This window comes from Narcine bancroftii, chromosome 3, assembly GCF_036971445.1.
Source record: "Narcine bancroftii isolate sNarBan1 chromosome 3, sNarBan1.hap1, whole genome shotgun sequence".
Classification (NCBI taxonomy): domain Eukaryota; kingdom Metazoa; phylum Chordata; class Chondrichthyes; order Torpediniformes; family Narcinidae; genus Narcine; species Narcine bancroftii.
Window position 1 is genome coordinate 273,320,288 of NC_091471.1, and position 27,002 is coordinate 273,347,289.

The following is a 27,002-nucleotide window of genomic DNA, read 5'->3' on the forward strand; positions in this document are numbered from 1 at the left end:
GGAAAAAGATTTAAGTTTAACAATAACTGAAGAAGATTGGTCTGAAATCTGCCATAATAGTGTTCGAAAATTGATTAATGCTAGATTGGCGATGATTAATTATAGTTTTATACATCAATTATATTTAACACCCGAAAAATTTAAAAAATTTGGTTTTCATAAGTCAGATCTTTGTTTTCGTTGTGATCAGGTTTCTGGTACTTTTTTACATGCTGTTTGGTTGTGTGATCAGTTACAACAATTTTGGAAAGGTATTTAATAATCTATATAATCTTCATATTGTATTAGACCCTGATATATTTTTATTAGGGAATATGCAACCGTTGATTGATTTAGAATTAGATAATTATCAGATCTCTTTTATTTATTTAGCGCTGGCAGTGGCCAAGAAATGTATAGCGATTACTTGGAAGAATAGAAATGTATTGTCTTTAGATAGGTGGTATACAGAGATGAAGTTTTGTTTGGTTATGGAAAGAATATCTTTTTCTATACAAGATAAGATGTCTTTTTATGAGTTAAAGTCGACCCCATTTATTGATTTTATACAATTTAAATAAGTTTGAATTAATCATTTTTTTTCTTTAAAAGAAAAGTAATGGTCAGTTCCTTCAACCCTTGCCTGAGTTTATAAAATCATTGTGTGAAACACAAGTTCTGAACCTCCATGCAAGGGGGGGGGGGTGGATTTATGGAACACACACACACACACACACACACACACACACACACACACACACACACACACACACACACACACACACACACACACACACACACACACACACACACACACACACACACACACACACACACAGTACAGAAACAGACCAACTTGGTGCTTCTAGTCGATGCCGAACACTTTCTCCCACCTAACCCCGCTGACCTACACTCAACCCATAACCCTCTATTCCTTTCCCGTCCATGTGCATATCCAACTTCTCCTTAAATGCTAATATTGACCCTGCCTCCGCCACTTTGTCTGGAAGCTTGTTCAAGTTCCCCCCTTATGATTCTTCTCAACATTTTCCCCTTAACTCTCAGCTCATGTCTTCTCGTCTGCAACTTCTCATCAACTCTATCTATACCCTTAATAATTTTAAATACCTCAATCAAATCCCCTCTCAAACTTCTATGGTCCAAAGAACTAACTCATTTATCCTTTTCCTATAACTTAGACCCTGTAACCCTGGAAACATTCTAGTAAATCTTCCCTGCATTCACTCCAATTTGTTGATATCTTTCCTAAACTTTGGTGACCAAAACTGTACACAATACTCCAAATTTGGCCTTACCAATGCCTTGTACAATTTTAACAGAACATCCCAGCTCCTATACTCAATGCTCTGATTTATAAAGGCCAACATACCATAAGTTTTCTTCACCACCCTATCCACATGTGACTTCACCTTCAGGGTACTATATACCATTATTCCTAGATCCCTCTGTTCTACTGGACTTTTCAATGTCTGACCTTTCACCATATATATCCTACTTTGATTAGCCCTACCAAAATGTAGCACCTCACACTTATCTGCATTAAACTCATCTACCATCTTTCATCCCACTCTTCTATCTGGCCTAAATCCCTCTGCAAGCCTTGAAACCCTTCTTTACTATCCATAGCTCTGGCTACCTTAGTATCATCCGCACAGTTACTAATCCAATTCACCACCCCATCACCCAGATCCTTAATCTATATAACAGATAGAAATGGACTCAATATCGAACCTTAAGGCACACCACTAGTCACTGGCTTCTAATTTGACAGTTCTCTGCCACTACTCTCTTGTATCCCCCCATTCAACCATTGTTGAATCCATTTTACTACTTCAATGTTGATACCTAATGAGTGAACCATCCTAACTAACATTCCCTGAGGATCCTTATCAAAGGCCTTACTAAAGTCCACATATACAACATCCACTGCGCCTTACCCTCATCTACATTCCTAGTAACCACCTCATTTGTGCATAGTGGGGTTAATTTTAGAGTTAAGAAAGATTTTATATTAAAAGTTCTTAATAAAAATTATTATTTTGAAGATACCATGGCCTTGGTGCATTCCTATTGCTGCTGGTATAGGTTGAAACACTTGGAATTGACCCTTTCCACATGCAAATATCAGAATTGTGCTATCAAGTATGTAATGCTGGTGTCAAATACAGCACAGACAGAATGTTTGGTGGTGCAATGGAAGTTCAGCTTCGTACCATTGCAGGCTTAGCTACTTGGTGTGCAAACTCAACTGGGGTCATCAAGACAGTTCAGCCATCTGTCTGTTAACATGTGGGCACTGAAATGCGTCTTAAATTTGACATACATCAACACAAAGGAATGGGGCTGCACTAATGGTGCCCTGCACATAGGGAAACCTGTGATTTATGTATCATGACAGTGGGGGAGATAATTTGGCCCATCCATTCTATACCAGTTTATGGCCCTAGTCCTCTGATTACTCCATATCCTATTTCTGATGTGTACAATAACATCTGATTCTCCTGCCATCCATCTCACTATGCATAATTTACGGTACCAAATTAACCCTTTGGGAGAGAACTGGAGCAGGAGGGGGAAATGTCGAGGGTCCTAGAAACATGCAAACTCCTCATAGTCAGCAGCCAGATCTGATCAAAGCCAAATTGCTTGGGTGGTGCAGCCCTGATCTCACTAAATGTCAAACAAGCTTCATAGTTTCTTTACTGTTCTTTTTGTTATTCATCTTTTCTGGGATCTGGTCGTTGATGGCAAGGTCAATGTTGGATGCTCATCCCTTTTGCATCAGTGTTTTGCTGAACACTGGCATTCTTATCAATAGAATTAATTATTGGTGAGCACACTGTGCATTCATTATATCTCCACCTTCTGACTCTTTAAGGAAAGGAAGATCTTTGACAAAGGAGATGTGGGTGATTAGGACTTGGGACATGAGAATATATGAAGATAGGAACAAGAAAAATCCCCACAGCTCTTCCAGCATGCTTCTCCATTAAATAAGATTGCTGCTAATCTGCTCAAAGTCTCAACATGATTTATGCACCAGTTTCCCAAGGTCCTCAATTCCCAGATCTTTCAAATCTTCAGGTTCAATATTCCAGACATATACTACCATCTGTGAAAAGTCCCACCCTGACCACCCGTAGATTGGAGGACCATCCCACCCTGACCACCTGCAGATTGGAGGACCACCCCACTCTGACCACCTGCAGATTGGAGAACCACCCCATTCTGACCACCCGCAGACTGGAGGAACACCTTATTTTCTGTCTGTGCACTTTAAACATTGAAATTGTGCATACTTCTACCGTTTCCTCTGGCAACTTTCGACAATGGCTTCCACTGTTTTCTTGATGACTGAGTATTGACTGAGAGGGTGGAAATAAATTAGACTGGATTCACCCCACTGTTTCCTGATCAAGACATATAGTGCATGGGGAATTTTTCCACATGGTCACATAGATTTAGGAACTTGCGTTCGAAGCACTTCAGCATTAGTATATACTAAACAGCTGTGAGAAAATTAACTCAAGATGTATAGACTTACCATAGCATAAGGTGATCGATCTGCTTGCCAGTCCCTATGGACCTGTTTTGGTTTGGCCAATTCATGGATTCTAGAAGAGGCTCCAGCATTCAGTGTTTCCCATCTCAGAGGCCACTCAGGTGATGATCTATATCATAAACACTTGCTTCAGCTTATTTATAATTCAAATATTTAAATAATTTTGGTACAATTTCTCAGCTCCCATTAAATCTTAACAAGAAAATACAGTAGAAGTCTGAAAATCCGGAGTGCTGAGGGATTGAATCCATCCAGATTTTCAGAATTCTCAGTCAGTACTTTTAAACTTCAAATTTAAGGAGGAATAAAGAAGAGATGAACAGGTAAATTTTATTCATTAACAAATGTGTTTCATTTATCAAAATGAGCTGTTTTAAAGAAAAACAAAGTTGATGACAAAAAGGGTGGTCACTTGTTGCTGCTGTGCATTTTCTATGGTGCTTACGCACGCACATGCACGGACACAAAAGCCCAATAAAATTTAAAAAGTTTGTGAGTTTTCAAAAAGTCTGGATTTTTGGATGGTCCGATTTCTGGCATCCGGATTTTTGGACTTCTAATGTGATGTTAACTAAAAAAAAAAGCATGTGTAACTATACACACATTGGGAGCATAAGAAAGAAAACTATTTGATGACTGCTCACTCTCTCCCCCTGAATCCCCACCTAGTTCCCAGCAGCCATACCATCCAGTGCCCCATATGGACCATCTGAGCCTCCCCAGAAAAGGTAACTGATTGGCATCGCTCAAATCATAGTTGTGGAATTGTGACATCTGATCATTTGCAAGCCTCCTCAAGCATCAATGTGATTGCGATAAAGTGGTCATGTTGTAGATTAATAATTCAACAATGAATATTGGGCCCAGAGAAATTGCTAGTTCCACACAAAAAGGATCGTGAAGCTAGGATAAATCATGTATGTATTCTAAGGTTCATCCTCATTACGAATGATTTAGTTGAGCATATGAAAAGGACGAGTCACGACTGTCCAATACCTGTCCAAAAGGATGGAGAATCTGGACCTCAGCAATAGTTTATAGACTGATTTTAAATACCGTGTAATAAATGCGTACTGGGTTTGGGAAATTGGGAACTATGATAAACACAAACCATGTGTTCATGACACAGCAATGTAACTTGCATTTAACACATTTTTTTAGAAAATTTTGATGGAAGTGACTTTTATTGAAAGGAATTAGTGTGCTTTTGGAGAATAGAAAACACTGGGCATCAATCCAAATGTAAAATGGAAAGTTCACCATTCATTGTATGACCATTTGAATTTCTGGATCTATAAGTTTGAGAGATCACATCACCATGTATTATCTTTTCTTTGTTTTAAAACTAAGGGAAAGCTATCCTTGGCCAAATCCCACATATTAAGAAAATCCCTGATGGAAAACAGGAATAATGGCTATCTGCAGAAAAATAGTGCAAGGTAAATTAATAAGCATACATGAATTATCAGAACATATAAAATAGAAGCAGGGGTTGGGTTCTTCAACTCTGTGTACATGAAAGACCTCAACAATGAAGACGTTCTTTACATCCGGTACCGCACGGATGGCAGTCTCTTCAATCTGAGGCGCCTGCAAGCTCACACCAAGACACAAGAGCAACTTGTCCGTGAACTACTCTTTGCAGACGATGCCTCTTTAATTGTCCATTCAGAGCCAGCTCTCCAGTGCATGACGTCCTGTTTTGCGGAAACTGCCAAAAAGTTTGGCCTGGAAGTCAGCCTAAAGAAAACTGAGGTCCTCCATCAGCCAGCTCCCCACCGTGATTACCAGCCCCCCCACATCTCCATTGGGCACACAGAACTCAAAACAGTCAACCAGTTTACCTACCTCAGCTGCACCATTTCATCTAATGCAAGGATCGACAAAGAGATAGACAACAGACTCGCCAAGGCAAATAGCGCCTTTGGAAGACTACACAAAATCTGGAAAAACAATCACCTGAAGAAACACACAAAGATCAGCGTGTACAGAGCCATTGTCATACCCACGCTCTTGTTCGGCTCTGAATCATGGGACCTCTACCGGCATCACCTACGGCTCCTAGAAAGCTTCCATCAGCGCTGTCTCCGCTCCATCCTCAACATTCATTGGAATGACTTCATCACCAACATCGAAGTACTCGAGCTGGCAGAATCCGCAAGCATCGAATCCACGCTGCTGAAGATCCAACTGCGCTGGGTGGGTCACGTCTCCGGAATGGAGGACCATCGCATTCCCAAGATCGTGTTCTATGGCGAGCTCTCCACTGGCCACCGAGACAGAGGTGCGCCAAAGAAGGACTGCTTAAAGAAATCTCTTGGTGCCCACCGGCAGTGGGCTGATATCGCCTCCAACCGTGCATCTTGGCGCCTCACAGTTCGGCGGGCTGCCACCTCCTTTGAAGAAGACCGCAGAGCCCACCTCACTGACAAAAGACAAAGGAGGAAAAACCCAACACCCAACCCCAACCAACCAATTTTCCCTTGCAACCGCTGCAACCGTGCCTGCCTGTCCCGCATCGGACTTGTCAGTCACCAACGAGCCTGTAGCAGACGTGGACATACCCCTCCATAAATCTTCGTCTGCGAAGCCAAGCCAAAGAAAAGAAAGAAAGAAACTTGAACCAATGTTCAATAAGGTCAGAGTAAAAATTCAACTATCTCTTGATTCCCTTAACATCTATCATCTATTGATCTGTGTTCTGAGTATATTTGGTGACTGAACCTACACAGCCCTCTTTGGAACAGAATTCCAAAGTCACCATTCTCTGGATATTCTGTAGGAAGTTCAGACTATCCATGTCCTGAATTGCTACTCCCATATTTTGAGAATGTGACCCATGAAAGTGGCAATGCAAGTAGGGAGGGTAATGGTGAAGACACATGGCTTGCTTGCCTTCATTGGTCAGGGCAATGAGTACACTGTACCACATTGAAGTAATGCGCTCAGTTCATCACCCAGTTATATGAAAGGTACCATGAAGCTGGAAAGGATACAGAAAAGATTCCCAAAAATTTTACTGGAACTGGTTGACTTGAACTACAAGGAGACACTGGATAGGCACCGGAGTCATGAGATGGAGTAGTGGCCGGTAGGAGAATACCAGTCCTCTCCAGAAATGAAGGAAAAAAGTAAAGAAAAAGCAAAGCCACAGACACATAAACCACAACAAATTAAATATAAAAGTGTGGAGGAAATGGCACCAAAGAAAGAAAGGCCAAAAACAACGGGAAGAAGAAGGAAAGACATCAGAAGAGAAAGGTGAAGGCCTTACCTGTAAGAAGAAGCAGGGACCTGCCGTGGAGAGAGAAGCCCACTTCCTGAGGTCAGTGGAAGCCCTGAAGGGTCGCGACCCACCGAGCGCAGGACGACAAGGATGGCTCACGGAGCCAAATAGAGGTGCGCGATGCGCACAACAAAGACAACCCCGATGGGAGGGGGGACCAGCTGAGTAAGACCCGACAGCAGGGATCCCAGCGGGAAGATACAGAAAATAACGGGAATGGAGGGAGGAGAATGAAAAAAGGAAATCAGAGACACAGCAGATGACCAGCCCAGAGGAAGAGGGCCAACATCAAGACACCATTAAAAAAAATACCTAGCAAACTGAGATAAACAGCCCAACAAGAAAGTCAGAAGAGACACAGATACAAGGAAGGGAGGTAGAGGACACAGGTCCTGGAGTGGACTCAGGGGAAGAGGAGGGAGAACATCAAGGTCTGCACAGAGAAATGGAAGACAAAGGGTGGACAGTACACGGAAAAAAAATTTTTTCAAGAATATACGGAAGCATTAAAACAATGGCTGACATGAGAATTTAGTGAAATAAAAAGAAGAATAAAAGATACAGAAGAAAAAGTGAGTAGATTAGAGATGGTCATAACAGAAATAGGGAAAAGAGTAGACAAGGTGGAAGAACGAGAAACAGCCATACAAATGGAAGTGGATGACTTAAAAAGGAAACTGGAAGTATCTGATAAAAATGTTAAAGAAACACAGGAGTTGTTAGCTCAGAAGATGGATATAATGGAAAACTATAATAGGAGAAACAATATAAAGATAGTGGGCCTTAAGGAAGATGAAGAAGGCAAAGATATGAAAGAATTTATAAAAGAATGGATCCCCAGGGTCCTAGGAATGCCAGAATTACAGGAAGGAATGGAAATAGAAAGGTCACACAGAACATTAGCCCCTAAACCACAGCCACAACAAAAACCAAGATCCATTCTAGTAAAATTCCTGAGATATACGATAAGAGAATATATATTGGAGAAGGCAATGAAAAAAATGAGAGAAGACAAAAAGCCACGGGAATACAAAGGTCAAATTTTTTTTTTCTACCCAGACATAAGTTTTGAGCTCCTGAAGAAGAGGAAAGAGTTTAATGCAGCAAAATCGATCCTATGGAAGAAAGGCTATAAATTTATGTTAAGATATCCAGCGGTGCTTAAAATAGTTATTCCAGGACAGCAAAGCAGACTGTTCTCAGATCGGAGAAAGCACGAGAATTTGCAGAACGCCTGCAAAAACAGACAGAGAGATGAAGAGATGTAACAAGAACAAGAATAACGACAAACTTCATATAAAGAAGAAAAATAATGTATAAGTAAGAACTAAGAAGGGGAAGAAAGGGAAGAAAGGAAGTAAGGGGGGAATTAAGAGGGTGAGCTTTGTTATATTGAAGATAAAAATCTTGTCTGGAGGGGGCTGGGTGGAAGAGAATAACAGTCACTGCGAAATCAGTTGACGCTTGCGAGCGGGTTCACAATCCAAACGGAGAGGGGAGATGTGGTTGCCCGGCAACGGACAAGTGGCAACTCAGAGAGGGGGGGGGGGAACATTTGGGGTTAAGGGAATTTTAGATGTGTGAATAGTGGAAATATTTTATGTTTTAGAAGTGTTGTCTTACAGTGTGTTCAAAAAAAGAAAACAGAAATGGATAAGGAGGAAAGGTGGTGATGAGGAAGCGGAAATGAGAGGTAAACAAAGTATGAAATGGCCATGTTGAACTATATGAGTATAAATATTAACGGAAATCATAACCAAATCAAAAGGAAGAGGCTGTTAAATTTACTGAAGAAAGAAAAAATTGATATAGCATTCGTGCAAGAAACACATCTAACGGAAGTGGAACACAAGAAATTAAGGAGAGACTGGGTGTAACGGCAGCATCATATAATTCAAAAGCCAGAGGAGTAGCTATATTAATCAATAAAAATGTACCAATCAAAATAGAGGAGGAAATAATAGATCCAGCAGGGAGGTATGTAATGATAAAGTGTCAAATATATTCAGAATTTTGGAATTTGCTCAATGTATATTCACCTAATGAAGAGGATCAAAAATTTGTGCAAGATATCCTTTTGAAGATTGCAGATACACAGGGGAATATACTGATAGGAGAGGACTTTAACCTTAATTTGGACTCAAAGATGGATAAAACTGGAAAAAAGACTAGCAGAAAGAACAAAGTAACCAACTTTATGGTTAAATCGATGCAGGAAATGCAACTTTTGGATATATGGAGGAGACAACACCCAAAGGAGAAGGAATACTCATATTATTCAGTAGACATAAAACATACTCAAGGATAGACCTGTTCCTGTTATCAGCCCACATCCAAGGGAGAGTTAGGAAAACGGAATATAAAGCTAGATTGTTATCGGATCACTCACCCCTGTTATTAGCAATAGAGCTGGAGGACATCCCACCGAGAATGTATAGATGGAGATTAAACTCCATGCTACTTAAAAGACAGGATTTTTGAGAATTCATTGAGCGACAAATTAAAATGTACTTTGAAATAAATACGGAATCAGTGAAAACGTTCATCAGAGGGCAGATAATAAGTTATGTAACTAAGATGAAGAAGGACTACAATCGGGAAATAGAACAGCTGGAAAGGGAAATAGCAAGTACAGAAAAAGAATTAGCAATAAGGGAAGAAACAACAAAAAGAATAGAATTGGCAGACAAAAAAAAAACGAAACACTACAAACATACAAGTTGGAGAAGAACATAATGAAGACAAAACAGAAGTACTATGAGCTAGGAGAAAAAATACTAGCTTGGCAGCTTAAGACAGAACAAACTAAAAAAACGGTATTGGCATCAAGGAAAAAGGACAAACAAATTACATATAATCCAACGGAGATCAATGAAAACTTCAAGAAATTCTACGAGCAACTATATCAAACTGAGAACGAAGGGAAAGAAGACAAAATAGATGAGTTTCTAGCTAAAATTGAACTACCAAAATTGCAAGAAGAGGAGCAAAATAAATTAATAAAACCATTTGAAATAGTGGAAATACAGGATATATTAAAAAAACTACCGAACAATAAACGCCGGGAGAGGATGGACTCCCAATAGAATTCTATAAAATATTTAAAGACATTAATTCCTCCTCTCCTGGAAGTAATGAACCAGATTGAAGAACCATAAAACATCCCAGATTCATACAGAACAGCAATAATTACAGTAATACCAAAGACGGGGAAAGATCCACTAACACCAGCATCGTATAGACCAATATCTCTACTTAACACAGATTATAAGATAATAGCTAAACTATTAACAAACAGATTGGTCGACTGTGTACCAAAATAGTAAAACTAGATCAAACTGGATTTATTAAGAAAAGACGAACAGCGGACAATATCTGTAAGTTCATTAACTTAATCCATGCAGTACAAGGAAACAAGACGCCAAAAGTGGCGGTTGCCTTAGATGCAGAGAAAGTCTTTGACGGAGTAGAATGGAATTATTTATTCAAAGTACTACAGAGGTTCAATCTACCAGAGAAATACATTAATTGGATGAAAGCATTATATAAGGAACCATTGGCGAAGGTGACAGTAAATGGATATATATCAAACCAATTTAAATTAAGCAGATAAACAAGGCAGGGATGTCCACTATCTCCCTCACTGTTCGCGTAGGCTATAGAACCACTAGCAGAACTGATAAGAACAGAAAATAAAATAAGATGGATAAAAATAAAAGAGAAGGAATATAAAATCAGTCTATTTGCAGATGACATCATAGTATACTTAACAGAACCAGAAATATCAATAAAAGAATTACATAAGAAATTGAAGGAATATGGAGAAGTATTGGGGTACAAGATCAACGCAAATAAAAGTGAGGCGATGCCAATGAATAATGCAGATTTCACAAAGTTTATGAAAGAATCACCATTCAGATGGCAAACACAAGCAATTCAATACCTAGGTATACAACTAGATAATAATCTAGGCCAGGGGTGTCAAACTCAAATTCACAGAGGGCCAAAATTAAAAACTTGGACTAAGTCGTGGGCCAAACTAAACATTTATTGAAAATTTTCAACAACATCTGCATGTTTTCTCTTCTTTCAACATATGTAATGTTAAACTTTTTCTTATTAAAATAAATGTTCAATAAAAAAAAAGTACCGCAACCGAAGACTGGGAGCAGTTCAAGATGCAGCAAAGGAGGACAAAGGGATTAATCAAGAGAGCAAAAATAAATTACGAAAGTAAGCTTGCGGCAAATATAAAAACCGACTGCAAAAGCTTTTATAAATATGTCAAGAGGAAAAGATTGGTGAAATCCAGAGTAGGTCCTTTGCAGTTGGAATCAGGGGAATATATAATGGGGAATAAGGAAATGGCAGACCAATTAAATTCTTACTTTAGTTCTGTTTTTACAAGAGAAGATACAAATAACCTTCCAAGGATGTTGGGAAACATAGAGACTAATGCAAGGGAGGAACTGAAAGAAATCAGTATCTCTAAGGACATGGTCTTGGGGAAATTGATGGGATTGAAGGCAGATAAATCCCAAGGGCCTGATAATCTACATCCTAGGGTACTCAAGGAAGTGGCCATTCAGATAGCAGATGCTTTAAGAATTATTTTCCAGAACTCAATAGACTCAGGATCAATACCCATGGATTGGAGGGTAGCTAATGTTACCCCACTATTTAAAAAGGGGGGTAGAGAAAAAGCGGGGAATTATCGGCCAGCGAGCCTTACATCAGTAGTGGGCAAAATGATGGAATCCATTATTAAGGATGTAATAGTGGAGCATATGACTAGCAGAGAAGGGATCGGACGGAGTCAACATGGATTTACAAAAGGTAAATCGTGCTTGACAAATCTATTGGAATTCTTTGAGATGGTGACAGGTAAAATAGATGGGGGAGTGCCAGTGGATGTGGTGTACCTGGACTTCCAAAAGGCCTTCGATAAGGTCCCGCATAAACGACTGGCTTCCAAAATCAAGGCTCATGGGATTGGGGGCAAAGTATTGATGTGGATTGAGAACTGGCTGGCAGGTAGAAGACAGAGCGTTGGGATAAATGGCTCGTTTTCTGAGTGGCAGGCGGTGACCAGTGGGGTACCACAGGGATCTGTACTGGGACCCCAGCTGTTCACAATTTACATTAATGATCTGGATGAGGGGATTGGATGTAATATCTCCAAATTTGCAGATGACACTAAGCTAGGAGGGGTTGTGTGCACGGAAGAGGGGGTCAGGAAGCTCCAGTGTGATTTGGATAAATTGAGGGACTGGGCAGATCCATGGCAAATGCACTACAATGTGGATAAATGTGAGGTTATCCACTTTGGTAATACAAACCGGAGGGCATATTACTATTTGAATGGCAATAGATTAAGAGATGGGGAAGTGCAGAGAGACCAAGGAGTACTTGTACATCAGTCTCTGAAGGCGAGCATGCAGGTGCAGCAGGCGGTTAAAAAAGCAAATGGTATGTTGGCCTTCATATCAAGAGGATTTGAGTATAGGAACAAGGATACCTTACTGCAGCTGTACAGGGCCTTGGTGAGACCCCACCTGGAGTATTGTGTGCAGTTTTGGTCACCTTATCTAAGGAAGGATGTTCTTGCAATGGAGGGAGTGCAGAGGCGATTCACTAGGCTGATACCAGGAATGGCAGGAATGACTTATGAGGAAAGATTGCGCAAATTGGGATTGTACTCGCTGGAGTTTAGAAGATTGAGAGGGGATCTCATAGAGACATATAAAATTCTGGCAGGACTGGACAGAATGGATGCAGATGGGATGTTTCCAATGATGGGAAAATCCAGAACCCGGGGCCATGGTTTGAGGATAATAGGCAAACCATTTAGGACCGAGATGAGGAGGAATTTCTTGACCCAGAGGGTGGTGAATCTGTGGAATTCATTGCCACAGAGGGCAGGAAGAGGCAGGTTCATTAAATATATTTAAGAGGGAATTAGATCTATTTCTTCAGTATAAGGGTATTAAAGGTTATGGAGAGAAGGTGGGGACGGGGTACTGAACTTTAAGATCAGCCATGATCTTGTTGAATGGCGGAGCAGGCTCGAAGGGTCGAATGACCTACTCCTGCTCCTATCTTCTATGTCTATGTTTCTATGTTAAACTCTTTCCAGAAGAAGCATTAACAAATGAGAAATAAAATATTCAATAAATAATATTTCTCTATAGCCTTTAAGCTCCTTTTAAATGTATTTTTTTTCACAAGCCAACAAGTCAAAAAAATAACAACTTGCTTCAATGAAAATCCAATCTTTCAACTATGAACAGTCCAAAGTTAACCAAAGAAAATATTAATCCAAGCTTAATCCAAGTGATTTACTCTGATGCACCTGGATCTAAACCAGATATTTGGCATCTCTTCTTAGATGCAAGTTCATCAAACTCTGGGGTCAGAGTTTGCCTCCCACCTGTCTTGAAAGGTCCTGTTTTCTGTCTTTGGTTTGGCCATTTTTCGTAAGGGGTTTATTACATGTGAGTTGGGCGACAGGTCGCAGATGCCAATGAAAGTAAAGAGAGGAGGTGGGGGCGATTAGCGGGCTAATGGGCTGGCGCCAATGCATTTGCAAAGCATTCTGGGATTTGTAGTATTAGCTGTGCATGCGTTATACTGGCGCGGCGGCCAGCGGGCCAGCTCTAATACATATTTGATATGATCTTGCGGGCCAAATATAATTATATCACGGGCCAAATTTGGCCCGCGGGCCTGAGTTTGACATATGTGATCTAGGCCATCTATACAATCTAAATTATCAGCCATTAATGAAGAAATTACAAGATGACTTAGAACATTGGAAAGACTTACCACTAATACTGATAGGAAGGGTAAATTGTATTAAAATGAATATCTTCCCAAGGATACAATACCTATTTCAATCATTACCAATTCACCTAAGAGAGAAATTCTTCAAGGACCTAAGAAAATAATATGGAAATTCTTATGGAAAGGGGGGAAATCGAGGATAGCGCTAGATAAATTAACAGAATGGTACAAACAAGGGGGCTTACAGCTACCAAACTTTAAGAATTATTATAGAGCAGCACAATTAAGATACCTATCAGACTTTTATCAAACAAGGGAAAAACCAGATTGGACCAGATTAGAGCTAAATAAAATATGGGAGAAGATACCTGAACATATACTATATAAGTGGGATGAAAAGCTGGTGCAACATAGGAATTCACCAGTACTGCATCATCTGCTCAACATTTGGAAGAAGATTCACGTAGAAAGGAATAAAACAAATGATCAACTACCAAAACTAATATTGATGCAAAATCAATGAATCCCTTTCACAATAGATAACCTTTCCTTTAGAGAATGGGAGAGAAAAGGGATCAAAAGAATAGAAAATTGTTTTTCAAGAAATAAATTATTATCTTTTGAACAAATGAAGGACAAATATGGTATAACTCACGGTACAAAGTTTGCATACCACCAACTGAAAACCTACTTGAAGGACAAATTGGGAAGCAGGCTGAGGTTACCAGAAGGAAGAAATTTTGAATATGTGATTACAGGCACAATGATAATTAAAAGATTTATAACAAACATGTACATCAAACTGCAAGAGAAAGAGAACGAGGTAACAAGCTGTAAACCTAAACAAAAATGGAAACAAGATCTAAACATAAAGATAAAGAATGAAACATGGGAAAAGCTATGCTCCGGAACTATGAGAACTACAATAAACACGAGGTTACGCATGATACAATATAATTGGTTACACAGACTATACACCACACCCCAAAAGTTAAATAAATGGGACCCAACAGTATCAAACAGATGTTTTCGCTGTAAGAAGGAAACGGGAACAACATATATGCAATTTGGGCATGTGAGAAAGTGGAAAAGTTTTGGGAAGATCTAAACCAGGTATTAAATAAAATCTCAAAAAGCAACATACCAAAAAATCCAGAGATCTTTCTTCTAAGTAATATAAGAAGTAAAGAACTTGGACTCGATTTGGATGGAGCACAAAAAAGATTTATTATGATAGCCTTAGCTGTAGCAAAAAAATGTATTATGACAACCTGGAAATTAGAAAGCCTGAGAATACAGCAATGGTACATAGAAATGAATAAATGTATTGCATTGGAAAAAATAACATATAATTTAAGAAATAACATCACAGTATTCAAACAAATTTGGAAACCATACATGGAACACAACAGAGAAGTCCTACTGCGGACCTCGCCGCCTAAAATGACAGAATGAGAAGAAGACGAAATGAACTGACCTAGTGTGTAAAAGTAGAAAACACAAATTTCTTGTTTATTTTCATTGTGTGATGACATTGTTTAATGGGTTTAATGTATCATATATGTTGAATGTTGAGTGAGTGGGGGGGGGGGTGGTGAAGGAGGGAGGGAAGGGAGGGGGAAAAAATGACACTGTGTATATTCAAGAGGGAAATATTTGTGTGTATTTTGGTCAGTATGGTTCAGAGTGTTAAAATATATTTTTGTTTTAAAAAAGGAGACGCTTGATTGGCTGGAACTTTTTTCCCCTGGAGTGTAGGAGGGTGAGAAGGCACCTTAAAGGGGTTTATAATATCATAAAGGTCATAGATAAAATAAATAGTTCCAGCATTTTTCCCAGAGTAGGGGAATCTAAAACTAGAGGGTATAGATTGAAGGTGATTGGGGAAAGAGTTAAAGGAGACCTGAGAGCATCTTTTTTCACACAGACAGTGGTGGGTATATGGAATGAGCTGCTGGAGGAAGAGGTAGAAATTGTACAGTTGCAAGGACATTTACTCAGGCACATGGATGGGAAAGGTGCAGAGGGATATGGGCTGAATGTAGACAAATAGGACTTGCTTGAACATGAGAGACAAATTGGGCAGAAAGGTATGTTTCCGTGTTGTCCAAATCTTTGATTCTATCATTCCAGACCACACATTCAGGGGAAACATAAGATCAATAACATATTTCAATGAGCTCACATCTCCAGACCAGACAGGACTCACCAGAACTCTATAGAATTGGATGAAGATGTCTTTAGTGTGGTAGTCAAATCCTCCTGCGATAAAGGCCAATGCTTTATTTTCCTTCCTAACTTCTTGCTGAACTGGAATTATAACTTCCAATGATCTGCATACACTCTAGTCTCCATGATTTTCAAAAGCTTTCAATCTCTAATTTTTTGAAACCTAGTTTGCCTTTCTATTTTTTTCTGACAAACCGGAGGATTGCACAATTTTCCACATTATAATCCACCGTGCATATCCGTGGCCATGAACAAAGATAATAAAATTACTAATGGAGTTCAGGGTTTTTTTGAATATGCAAAACAGTGAGTATAATTTGAAAATAATGATAAAATGTCACTAGTACTGGATAGTTACTAAGGTTGATTGATGAAAGTACATGCATAATCTTTGTAGGATCTACTGTTTCCTTCTAAATTACTAAAGGACGTACCTGCTTGGAATATAATGAGGGGTGAGCTTTTTAGGTTCACTGAGGTAAACAAACCTTGGCACATCCGCTAAAGGAAATAAAATTATCCAATTAAATAAAAAGAACTCTTGTTTTCTAGTTCATTTACACAACATTTAAAATACCAAGTGGATGAGACCTGCCCAATCGTCAAGAAAATTGACAACCTTTTATGCTATCACAATGAACATTTTCACCTTTGTTTTTCCAGTTTCATCTAACCTTACAATTAACCATAATCCTTTCATGAGCCCTGTTGGCATTTTTTTTCCCCCAACATGGCACCTACAAGCTATCTTTGTTACCCCTGAGGACATATCAGGTTCAATTCCACTGATCTCCACAGATGCTGTCAGTTGCGCTGCATTCTCTTTTATCTAAGATTTCTAGCAGCTGCCTGCTGTATCCCGCAGTTTAGACATTGTTCTTTCTGTCATCTCTGTTCATATTCATTTACCTCTCCTCCAGATGGATTAGCTACAATTAACAAGCCTTTTTCGCTCTCAGCCAACACATTTTCTGTCTCCATCCTATCCCAGATATTTCTTTTGTTCTCTCAATACTTTATCTTCTTCTGCATCTTAAATCATGCTTGTTTTCTAATTTGCCCTAATTTGATGAAAGGTCAGTGACCTAATCATTAAGTCTGTTTCTTACTTCACACACGGTGCCTGACCTGTAATATTTTCACTATGTTTTAGTTATATTTCACTCGAATAAATACTGACCACTAGAGAGATGAGGAAACAGTTTTTCTTTTACGTATTGGAATCTTTTATAGAAATCAGAAGTTCTCGTTCTTGTTAGGTTTCTCATGTAGTTAGATGAAGGTAAGCCTGTTATAATTATCCGTAAATCTCATGGAGATATCTAGATTCTCTTCACGCGACCAATGAAGGTTACAGTGGAAATGGTTTATTTTCACTCGATATCCGAAAGCTAATCTTTGTCCTTTCTTATCTGATCCAGGAGTATCAGAGCCAGCACCACCAGGCTAAGGAACAGCTTCTTCCCACGAGCAGTGAGACTGCGGAACGATCAAAGGAACTGCTCACACTAAACATTCAAGATTCTCATATTTATAATGAAGCATTTATTTATTTGTATAGATGAATTCCTGCATATGCATTGTCTGTCTGTATTTGTGTTATGTTGGGTCATGCATCTGCATGTTTTACACTTAGGAATGGAGAACACTGAATTTGGGTTGTATATGTGTAATCAGATGACAATAAATTTGACTTGACTTGATCGATGTCTTGTGGGAAAGCACTCTGTGCTCTAGCTCTGATCTACTACAAGATCTCCTCATTCTTCTGTTGACAATATGGTCCGCATGGACATTGGGCCCAGTGGTTTGTTACACAGCCGTAAACTCTAGGGCACTTTTAACAGCACTTCTCAATGATTCACCAAAAGTAGCCCCTTTTTCCCCAATCAGGTTCTCAAAATTTTCCTGAATTCAGTCACAAAATTGCACAAGAGTTTCAGAGGTCAGAAATAGGCTCTTCAGACCATCACGTCCATGCCAACCATCTACACAAATCCCATTTGCCCACATTGGGACTGTTTATTTCTCTGACTTGCCTAAAAGTAGCGATTGCATCTGCTTCTACCACCTTTTCTAACAGTGTGTTCCAGATGGTGACTGCTCTGTTAAAATTTTTACCCTTCAGCGCACTTTTGAAATTTATTCCTTGCATCATAAAACTTGTGCACTCTTGTCTTTGTTTTTAACACTCCAGCTATGGGGAAAAGTCATTTCCATGGGTTTCATAATCAAATGTACTTCTATCAGGTCACCTCTCAGCCTCCATCACTTCAGGGAAAGCAAGCCCATCTAATCTAATCTCCAATTGCCACCCAAGCAATTTGGCTTTGTTCAGATCTGGCTGCTGACTATGAGGAGTTTGCATGTTTCTGGGACCCTCATCCTCCAATCAATCCAAATTCTTGGTGAATAGAAATAGTTTTACAATTTTTCTTGCTGCAAGATCTTATCTCTTGGACATCTAGCTGAATTGTTGCTGCATGTCGCTTATGGCTATCTTATCACTCATGTGTGCAGAATGCCTTACAAACTCCAAGATTTATCTTTGCAATCATACCGTAAATAACAGGCTCCTTTTTGCTTCCTGTTGTTTTGTCTTTAGGACCTTTCCTGTTAAAACCAAATATAAAGTTTAGAGTTGAAAACTATGCAAGAAAAGATTGTTTGTCTGTTACCTTATTGATTCAATGTAGACAATGTGACATCCTTTGCCACTGCTTGCTCAGAATGTGTCATGAATGGATGGGATCGATGGAAATCTTCTAGGAGCCCAGATCACCACCTTTCACATTTGAGAGGGAAGGAGAGCAGATGCCATGGGCCAATACTTTTCCTGAGGGCTTTAAAATCTCCATTAGGTATATCAACTAATGGTAGGTCTCACACATTCCAATTCACTGCCTTCCACCAGGTCCAGCACAACAGCCAAGCAAAGATGGAATTGCACAGATGATCCCAGATCTTGCTTATATCTGCAGTTTTATTCATCTAGTCAGTAAGAGATATGTACATTTATTGGAGATGGTGACAGAGAATGAAGAATTATTGGAATTGAGAGACTCTTTGCTATTAGATTTTACCTCATCTGCTGGAGCACCATTAGTTAGAAAACTGAGTACAAATGGTGAGAAGAAGCTTGGGGCCAGGACTGCTCCCTCCCATCATTGTTCCAATCATGAGATCAATGAAGATAGCATCCAGAAGGCAGGGAGGTTTGAAAACACCAATGTGAGCCAGGGTCTTGATGGTCATGGTCCCTCCAGATTTCCTGCCTAAAAGTCAGCCATTTTAGGTTTCCTGAGAGCAGAGATGCTGATCCAACTTTAGCAATGTGGGTAGAGAGAAAGGCCCTTCCTAAAATTTTGCTCTGATAAGAATTAACACGTTGATTCTCCTCATTTAATGAAGGGAATAAAAGGCATCTTTTGAATTTGCTCTCTGCTGCCCATTGGTGGTGATTGCACTGTATCTACTCAGCACGTTAAATTAACAATGGGAATTGCTTTCACACAGATGTGTGTGTTGTAAGACAGCACTTGAAACAAATTTGATGAAAACTCACAGAACAAACCAGGCACTCTCATAAAGAAATAAACAAATACACTATTGATTTTCAATGTTTGTGACAAGATTCATCACACTACAGACTGGGAGTTAACATGTCATTGCATAAGATTTTCAATAACTATATATTGGCACAGAAAATGACAATTTATCTTGAAAATATCTAGAATCACTATTTAATTTAACAAGAATGGAGTAAGTGAGAATGAGCCATGTTGAGATCGTTGTACATGAGGAGAGTTTTAAGATTCTCCAACTGCTTCAACCTCACCTAGTTCAGTATACTAGTTGCAATCATGTTCATTTTCATTTTCTGGTAGGTGGTAACACATTCTAGAGATGTTCCAGTTTTATGAACCACATCCTGTGTGCATTCAAATGGGAGCCCTGTGCATTCGTGTAAAAAGATACCCCACATAATGTTTCTTTGGCTTGGCTTCGCGGACGAAGATTTATGGAGGGGGTAAAAGTCCACGTCTGTTGCAGGCTCGTTTGTGGCTGACAAGTCCGATGCGGGACAGGCAGACACGGTTGCAGGGGAAAATTGGTGGGTTGGGGTTGGGTGTTGGGTTTTTCCTCCTTTGTCTTTTGTCAGTGAGGTGGGCTCTGCGGTCTTCTTCAAAGGAGGTTGCTGCCCGCCGAACTGTGAGGCGCCAAGATGCACGGTTTGAGGCGAGATCAGCCCACTGGCGGGGGTCAATGGGGCAGGCACCAAGAGATTTCTTTAGGCAGTCCTTGCACCTCTTCTTTGGTGCACCTCTGTCACGGTGGCTCGCCATATAACACAATCTTGGGAAGGCGATGGTCCTCCATTCTGGAGACATGACCTACCCAGCGCAGTTGGATGTTTGTAGGAGATAAAAGGTGGCATAGCCATCATATTCGTCATTCAATTATAGAGCATAAATATCCTCTGAATTCTTCAGTCCCATTAATTCAATGGCAACAAAAAACCATGCAACAGGTTTTTCACCCAAATGACATCTACAGCAAAACTTCAACAATATTGAAACTCTATACTCTGTTGTATGTTTTTACTGGTATACTTCACATTGTAAGAAATATCAAATGCTTCTAAGTTGTGATGGGACTCTGCATATTTTCATTCACTTTATGCTTTTTTTCTGCCTTTCCATGGTGGAAAACCAATGGTATCTAGGTTTTCCGATTTACTGTTTTTCTGTCTGAATCGGAAAACACGTGAAACATTTCCTGTCATGAATTATATTTGTGGAAATAAACCTTTCTTGCTGTATAACTTGGACAATCACATCAACCTTTTGCACAAATATCACAGAAGAAATTTGCATTCTTGGTCTAAAATCATCTCAATAAATAACATACCAGAACCATATATCAAACAATAATTTAAAGCTACTTTTTTGAGCTTTGTGTTTAAAGAGATTCTATAATTGATCCTTTGAACAGATGATCAAACTTTTAAATGTTGCACAATTCCTGATCATGATCGCAAGACTCTCTTGTTTCATTAATTCATTTAGCTGGCAGAACCAAAGTTTGTATTAAAAACAAAATCATGCTCTTGATTGTTATCTACCAGAAGAAAAGAATATAGAATGGGGTGGGCCACTTGGCCCTTCAAGTAATTCCTTTTCCAAAATTTCAGAACTTCAAAGTTCATAAAATGTGCAAATGCTACTGGGTTGTTAATTTAATGTTTGTGGTCAAGGAGCAACTTCCAACCTCACCTTGGATCCACCTTCAATGTAACTCCACTCCACTTGTAATTCTGTACACAGAACTCACGTACTTGCTAAATGAAGTGTGTTTGCTTTAAAAGTGCAAGACCAGAGTATAAATAAAATGTAGTCCAACATTTTTCACTTCAAATAAATGTGTAATTCCCCATTCTTGAAACTTTAAAGGACTAGCTGAAAAATTCAAGACATAATTTGCTTTATACATATGGGCATTCCAAGCTATATGACTTGATATCCATGCACTGTACAATGACAATAAAGGTCATCTAAATCTAAAATAAATGTAAAATTTCCTACCTGCTAACAGTCTTTGACTTGCCCTGGAAAAGAATTGTGAATTCAGTTAACAAATGTCAAGCAAATGTCTAATCATGTGATCCATGATTGTGAAACATGAGAAGCTGCAGATGCTGTGACTGTAGTAAAAACACCAAAATGCTGGAGAAACTCGGATGGCCTTTTCAGCATCTGAAGGAGAGAAAGTTCTTTCGCCAACATTTCGGGGCTGAGCCCTTCAAGGAAAAAACAGAAAAGGCAGAAGCAGGGTATACAGTATCAGGAAGTCTCAGAATTCAAACAATGGGGGGAGGACAAAAGGTGTTTATTGGATATGATAAGGGACTAGGTGAAATTTATCATGTCTATATGAAAGGAAAGACAATGGGGGAAGAATGGAGGGGGTATATAACGAAAGCCAGGAAGTCAATATTAACGCCATCCGGTTGGAGGGTACCCAGTCAGAAGATGTGTTGTTGTTCCTCCAATTTATAGGTGGTCTCAGTCTGGCGGAACGAGACCATGGACAGACATGTCGACAAGAGAATGGAATGGAGAATTGAAATGGGTGGCCACTGGGAGATCCACACTATTGAGGCAGACAGAGCCGAAGTGTTCAACAAAGCGATCTCCCAGTCTATGTTCCAGTCTCTCTGATGTAGAGGAGAGCACTGGATGCAGTAGATGAACCCTGCAGATCCAGAAGTGAAATGTTGCTTCACTTAGAAGGTCTGTTTGGGGCCCCCAATGGTGCTGGGGGAGGAGGTGTGCGTGCAAGTGGAGCTTTTCCTCATTCACAGGAGTAGGACCCAAGGGGATGTTTGGTGGGGAGGGAGGAGTGGACAAGGGAGTCACGGAGAGGAGAAGGGACTATGTGTCTAGTGGTCGGATCACGTAGTAGGTGGCAGAAAGGGCAGAGGAGGACATGTTAGATACAGAGGCTGGTGGGGTGATAAGGACAAGAGGAATCCTGTCCTTGTTGTGCATGGGAGGGAAGAAGGGGCCAGGGCAGATGTGCAGGTAATGGAGTATATGCGGGTGAGTGACAGGTTGATGGTGGTAGAGGGAAAGCCACATTGCCAGCTATGTTCAAGACTCACTGACAGATTCAAGGCACTGAATCAGTTATATTCCAAGCTTCAGAACTCCCCATATAGTCCAATCTAATTCATTATATTCATAGAGTAAAGAAATCTTAAGAAACAGCTCCCTATAGAAAATAAATTCCTGTCAATATTCACTCATACTGTATATTGTCTTGCTCTATGTTACTGCTCACAACATTGAATGTTTTCATCGACAACGTGTCTTTTCTCAAGGACACAGGTCAACAAAAGGAGGGGATGCAGTATGATCACAAGACCATTATTTGTGACAAATAAACTTTCTCCATTTCTCTATTTCTAAGTCTCCTTCAGAACTTGGACACCTAAAGTTTGAACCATTATTCTTTCTTTATTTTCCTTCACTCACTCCAGATCATCAGTATCCTCTTCAAGATAATTTGACCATTCCAAATATGATCTTAGGATAATTTAATCTGATGGTAGCTCAACCAATAACCATGTTCATAGTGGAGCATAGGGCAGGGGTAGAGAAGGGTTAAATGATTTGATTCAGTTCAAGCTGGATTATCCACCCTTTCATCAGTGGACCTAACAATGCATTACCTTTCTGATATAACTTGCTAATATTGTATGTTAAACCCATTCCAACTCATACTTTTAATGGTTCTAAAAGAAGCCTTTTAAGTCAACCTATTCTGATGTGATCAGCATACTGAGTTTTGAAAATTTGTCTATGTACATCAATTTTACAAAAACTCTTTGAAGTTGTCTAATGAATTTTTGATAGACTTCAGTGCCCATGAACAGGTGAAAGAAAAATATTTTGTAAAAAAAATTACATTTATCTTAGTAGATTTATTATGGGGAACAGATTTTCATTTGCCAAAATGTTCAAAAATATAAGTTGAATTAACTGAGATGTTTTGGAACAATCTTATTTTCTTAGACAGAGATTAATGGGAAGAATTTCTATTGTCGGAGAAACATACTGGCACATTTTTGAATAAGATTGCAAATGCAAATAGCAGATAGGATTATAGAAAAAAGTAGGCTAAATATAAAGCTGGAATGTTCAACCACCTGATCTGCCGTGACTATTGAAACTGTTGGCATTTACCCTCTTTCAAGGGTAAACAGTGACTGAATTGGCAAAGTTGTTTACTTTTTTTATGACTTGTCACTGGTGGAATTGGTCCCTCAGGGAGGGAAGGAGTGTCATAAGCCTTTGAGAGAAAAAAACAAATTAAATATTCCAAAGATCTTCCAGTTTGATTCTATTTCATCAAGACTCTATGATTGAAAAAAAATCAACCTGAAACATTCTCGCCAGATGCTTGCTTGCATTTTAAACTCACTAATATTTGTAAATGATAAAATGTAGATTTTTTTAAAGCTAGAGAAAGTTTACCATCAGCCTCCACTAACTGCATGACTGTTTTTGCAACAGTTCGATTAACTCTTAATAAGATGTTGCAGCATTAGCTGAAATACAGAAAACACTCTGTCATATTGGTGCAGGTTCTTTTATCCAAAATTCCGAAAACCGAACATTTTGTTGATGGATGTCATCTGCTTTCCAAAGATCATGTTTGGCACCAAACATGACCTGACGCAACCCACCCTCAACTCACTCTTGAATATCCCATGTCGGTCCATGTTGGTAATTAATGGAACCCTAGGGAATCCTTACTTTATAAGTTCCAGTGGAAAAAACAGAGTCCAGCGCCTCCGATTCGCCGTATGGATGCCCGATTTCTTGTAGCTGGCTCAACGTCGGACACCTCTGTTACTCACAGACTTCGAAAACTGTGAAAATGTCAAAAAGAGCTGCAGAATCCCCTATGGGTAACAGTGAGAAGCAGAAGAGGAAGTGCCTGTATTATCAATAGCACAGAAAGTAGTTATGCAGAAGCTTGATTGTGGTGTTACTGAAGATTATGGTGTGAGAATTACCACCGTATATGACTTAAAGAAGCAGAAAGATAAATTGTTGAAGTTTCTCAGTGACGGTGCCTCGGGGAAAAATCATAGATATTGACCATGTGCTGATTGAGCGTATGCCTCGGACTGCTTTGATTGTCACGAAACAAACTTGAAAATTCCATGAAGAATCGAATCTTGAAGGCAAATATGGCTGCAGATATCTAAGAAGCATCATGGTGCAAAATATCTGAAAATCTGTGGTGACGAACCTTCCGCTTTGTCAGCTGAACGTTACATTGATGAATTTGCTGAGTTGGTATCAGATCAAATTTATAATGTGATGAAACAGCTCTCTACTGGTGCTACCTCCCTGGAAAAACATTAACAACGGCTGATGAAAGAGCACCATCAGGTTTCAAGGATGCAAAGGACAGGGTGACTGTTCTGGGGTGTGCAAACACTGCAGGCACACACAAGTCAAGGTTGGCAGTGCTTGGAAGAAGCCAACATCCGAGATGTTTGAAAGACATGACAAGGTTAACTGTGCATTATTATACAAACAATGGGTAAGCAGAGAAATGTTTACTGACTGATTCAATAACCACTCTGTACCCAGCTGCATGAGCTCATTGTAGGGAGGCAGGACTGGAAGGAAACTGCAAAATTTGCAGTATACTGCTCTGTATACCCCCCCCCCCATTGAATTTCTTGTGAAAAATAATGTTTTTGACATTTACCTTCCACCCCACCCCCCCCCCCCCCAACGTGACATCGTTAATACCTTGTGACCAAGAAATTTTACGCTCAATGAAGACTAACTATAAAGACTTTCTTCTGAACTGCTTGCTTGGTGCAGTCAATAGAGGCATGAGCATCAAAGACTTCCTGAAAGAGTTCACATATAAGGATGCCATTTATGCACTTATTGATGCTTTGAAAACTGTAGAAAATACTTGGCACCAACTTTGGCCTGCCACAATGTCCATGCAAATGATCCTGCAGCTGAAGACTTTGAAGGATTCCATATCAGTGACAAGAAGAACATGATATCAAAACTCACGGATTATGTCCAAAATGTTGCAGCAGAAAATGTAAATACGTTGGAGGCAGCCGACGTCAAAGAAGTGCTGAACGTTGACAATGATGCATCTGTTGTGCGTTCCTTGCGGGATGGAGAAATGGCTGAAATGTTGTAAAATGACAATAAACACGAGGAAGGTAAGTGGTGAGGAAGAAGATATTGTGAACCCAGGTGAAGAAATGCCCACAGATGATATGGTTAACTTGTGTGATCAGTTCATTGGTGGCATGGAACAACATGCATTTATCAGCGAGCATGAGATTATGGCAATTTATTCAGTTAAAGAGAGGCTGCTAGACTGCTTAGACAGAAACCTCTGTTAGTGAGACAGATGACATTGCAAAAACTCTTTAAAAAGACTCCAACCTGAAGATTACGATCACCAGAACAATGATGGCGATATTGTTGTCATCTGCTTTTACGACATGTACAGTATATTTTCAGGTGTTTAGCTTAGTTTGAGGCAGTTTTCATTTGAAGTTTTACTGTATGTTTTACTTAAAAATAAAAAAAAATACACGTGATTTTATGGTCTATGCCCCGTCCAGCGCCGCCACAACCCCTACTTGTCCACAGCTGCCATGACCCCTCCCCTTTGTCCTGTGTTGCCACAACCCCCTTGTCCAGCACCCCGCAAACACCCGAGGCACCCGTCGAGATGGAGTGCATCTTACTTAACGTACCACTGCTACTATTATTCTATTATCCAAAGAATTCTGAATTCCAAAAAGTGTCTGATCCCAAGGATTTCGGATAAAAGATTAAGCACCTGTGTCCTAATTCAGCAAAATTTATTTCTCATAACTTAGCCAGTCTTTAAATCTTTTTGCCATGTTAAGACTCTTGAGAATCTCTTAATTCTATAAATATACATACATTTTAGAAACCCTCATTGACTCATAATTCCAGAGTTTTAGCGTCAAAAGAATTTCTATTCAGATTGTTTTTCCAATTTCTTAGTGCTTAGGGCATGTTCTTACAGGAATCAGGCGAAGCATGCACTAAAATGTTCTAATTGATGCATGAATCTCAAAAATGCTGGAGAAACTCAGCAGGTCTTGCCACCTCCATAGGAGGTAAAAATCAATGTTTTGGTCATGAGCCTGAAGAAGGGCCGAATGCCTGGTTATATCTTTATTTCCTATGGACAGTGCGGGGGCCGCTGAGCTCTTCCAGCACTTTTATACTCACAGCATCTGCAGACATTTGTGTTCTCTATTTGTTCCATGAAATGTATCTGCATAACGGGAGCTTACGTTTGATGTTTTCTTTTCTTTTCTAAATATTTTTATTGAGTTTAATAAAAAAACCTGTACACATATTAATCTAGTAAATGGCTTAAACCATATCATAACAATAACGTGCATAAATTGTAAATCAAAAACACGCCCAAAGTTCGTTTCTTAACTTAATCTCATCCAAAACATTAAATCTAGCATTGGATTGAATTAACAGTTGACACATTCTTCTCAATATATCAAAGATAATATTGAAAAGAGAAAGAAGA

At 39.5% G+C, this 27,002-nt stretch overlaps 1 protein-coding gene across 4 annotated transcripts in view; it reads right to left on the bottom strand.

The window, feature by feature from the left end:
• The window catches only part of LOC138758777 (sperm microtubule associated protein 2-like), a 95,990-nt gene that overhangs the window by 53,976 nt on the left and 15,012 nt on the right, over positions 1–27,002 (bottom strand). For 3 of the 4 annotated variants that reach the window (XM_069928160.1, XM_069928162.1, XM_069928159.1), the window contains exons 5-8: positions 21,446–21,468; positions 18,421–18,473; positions 16,295–16,361; positions 3,545–3,671 (exon numbers count right to left, since the gene is read on the bottom strand). In XM_069928160.1, the coding sequence (XP_069784261.1) occupies positions 3,545–3,671; positions 16,295–16,361; positions 18,421–18,473; positions 21,446–21,468 (270 nt within the window). The remainder of the gene's footprint in view (positions 1–3,544; positions 3,672–16,294; positions 16,362–18,420; positions 18,474–21,445; positions 21,469–27,002) is intronic. The other variant, XM_069928161.1, reaches the window with a different exon arrangement.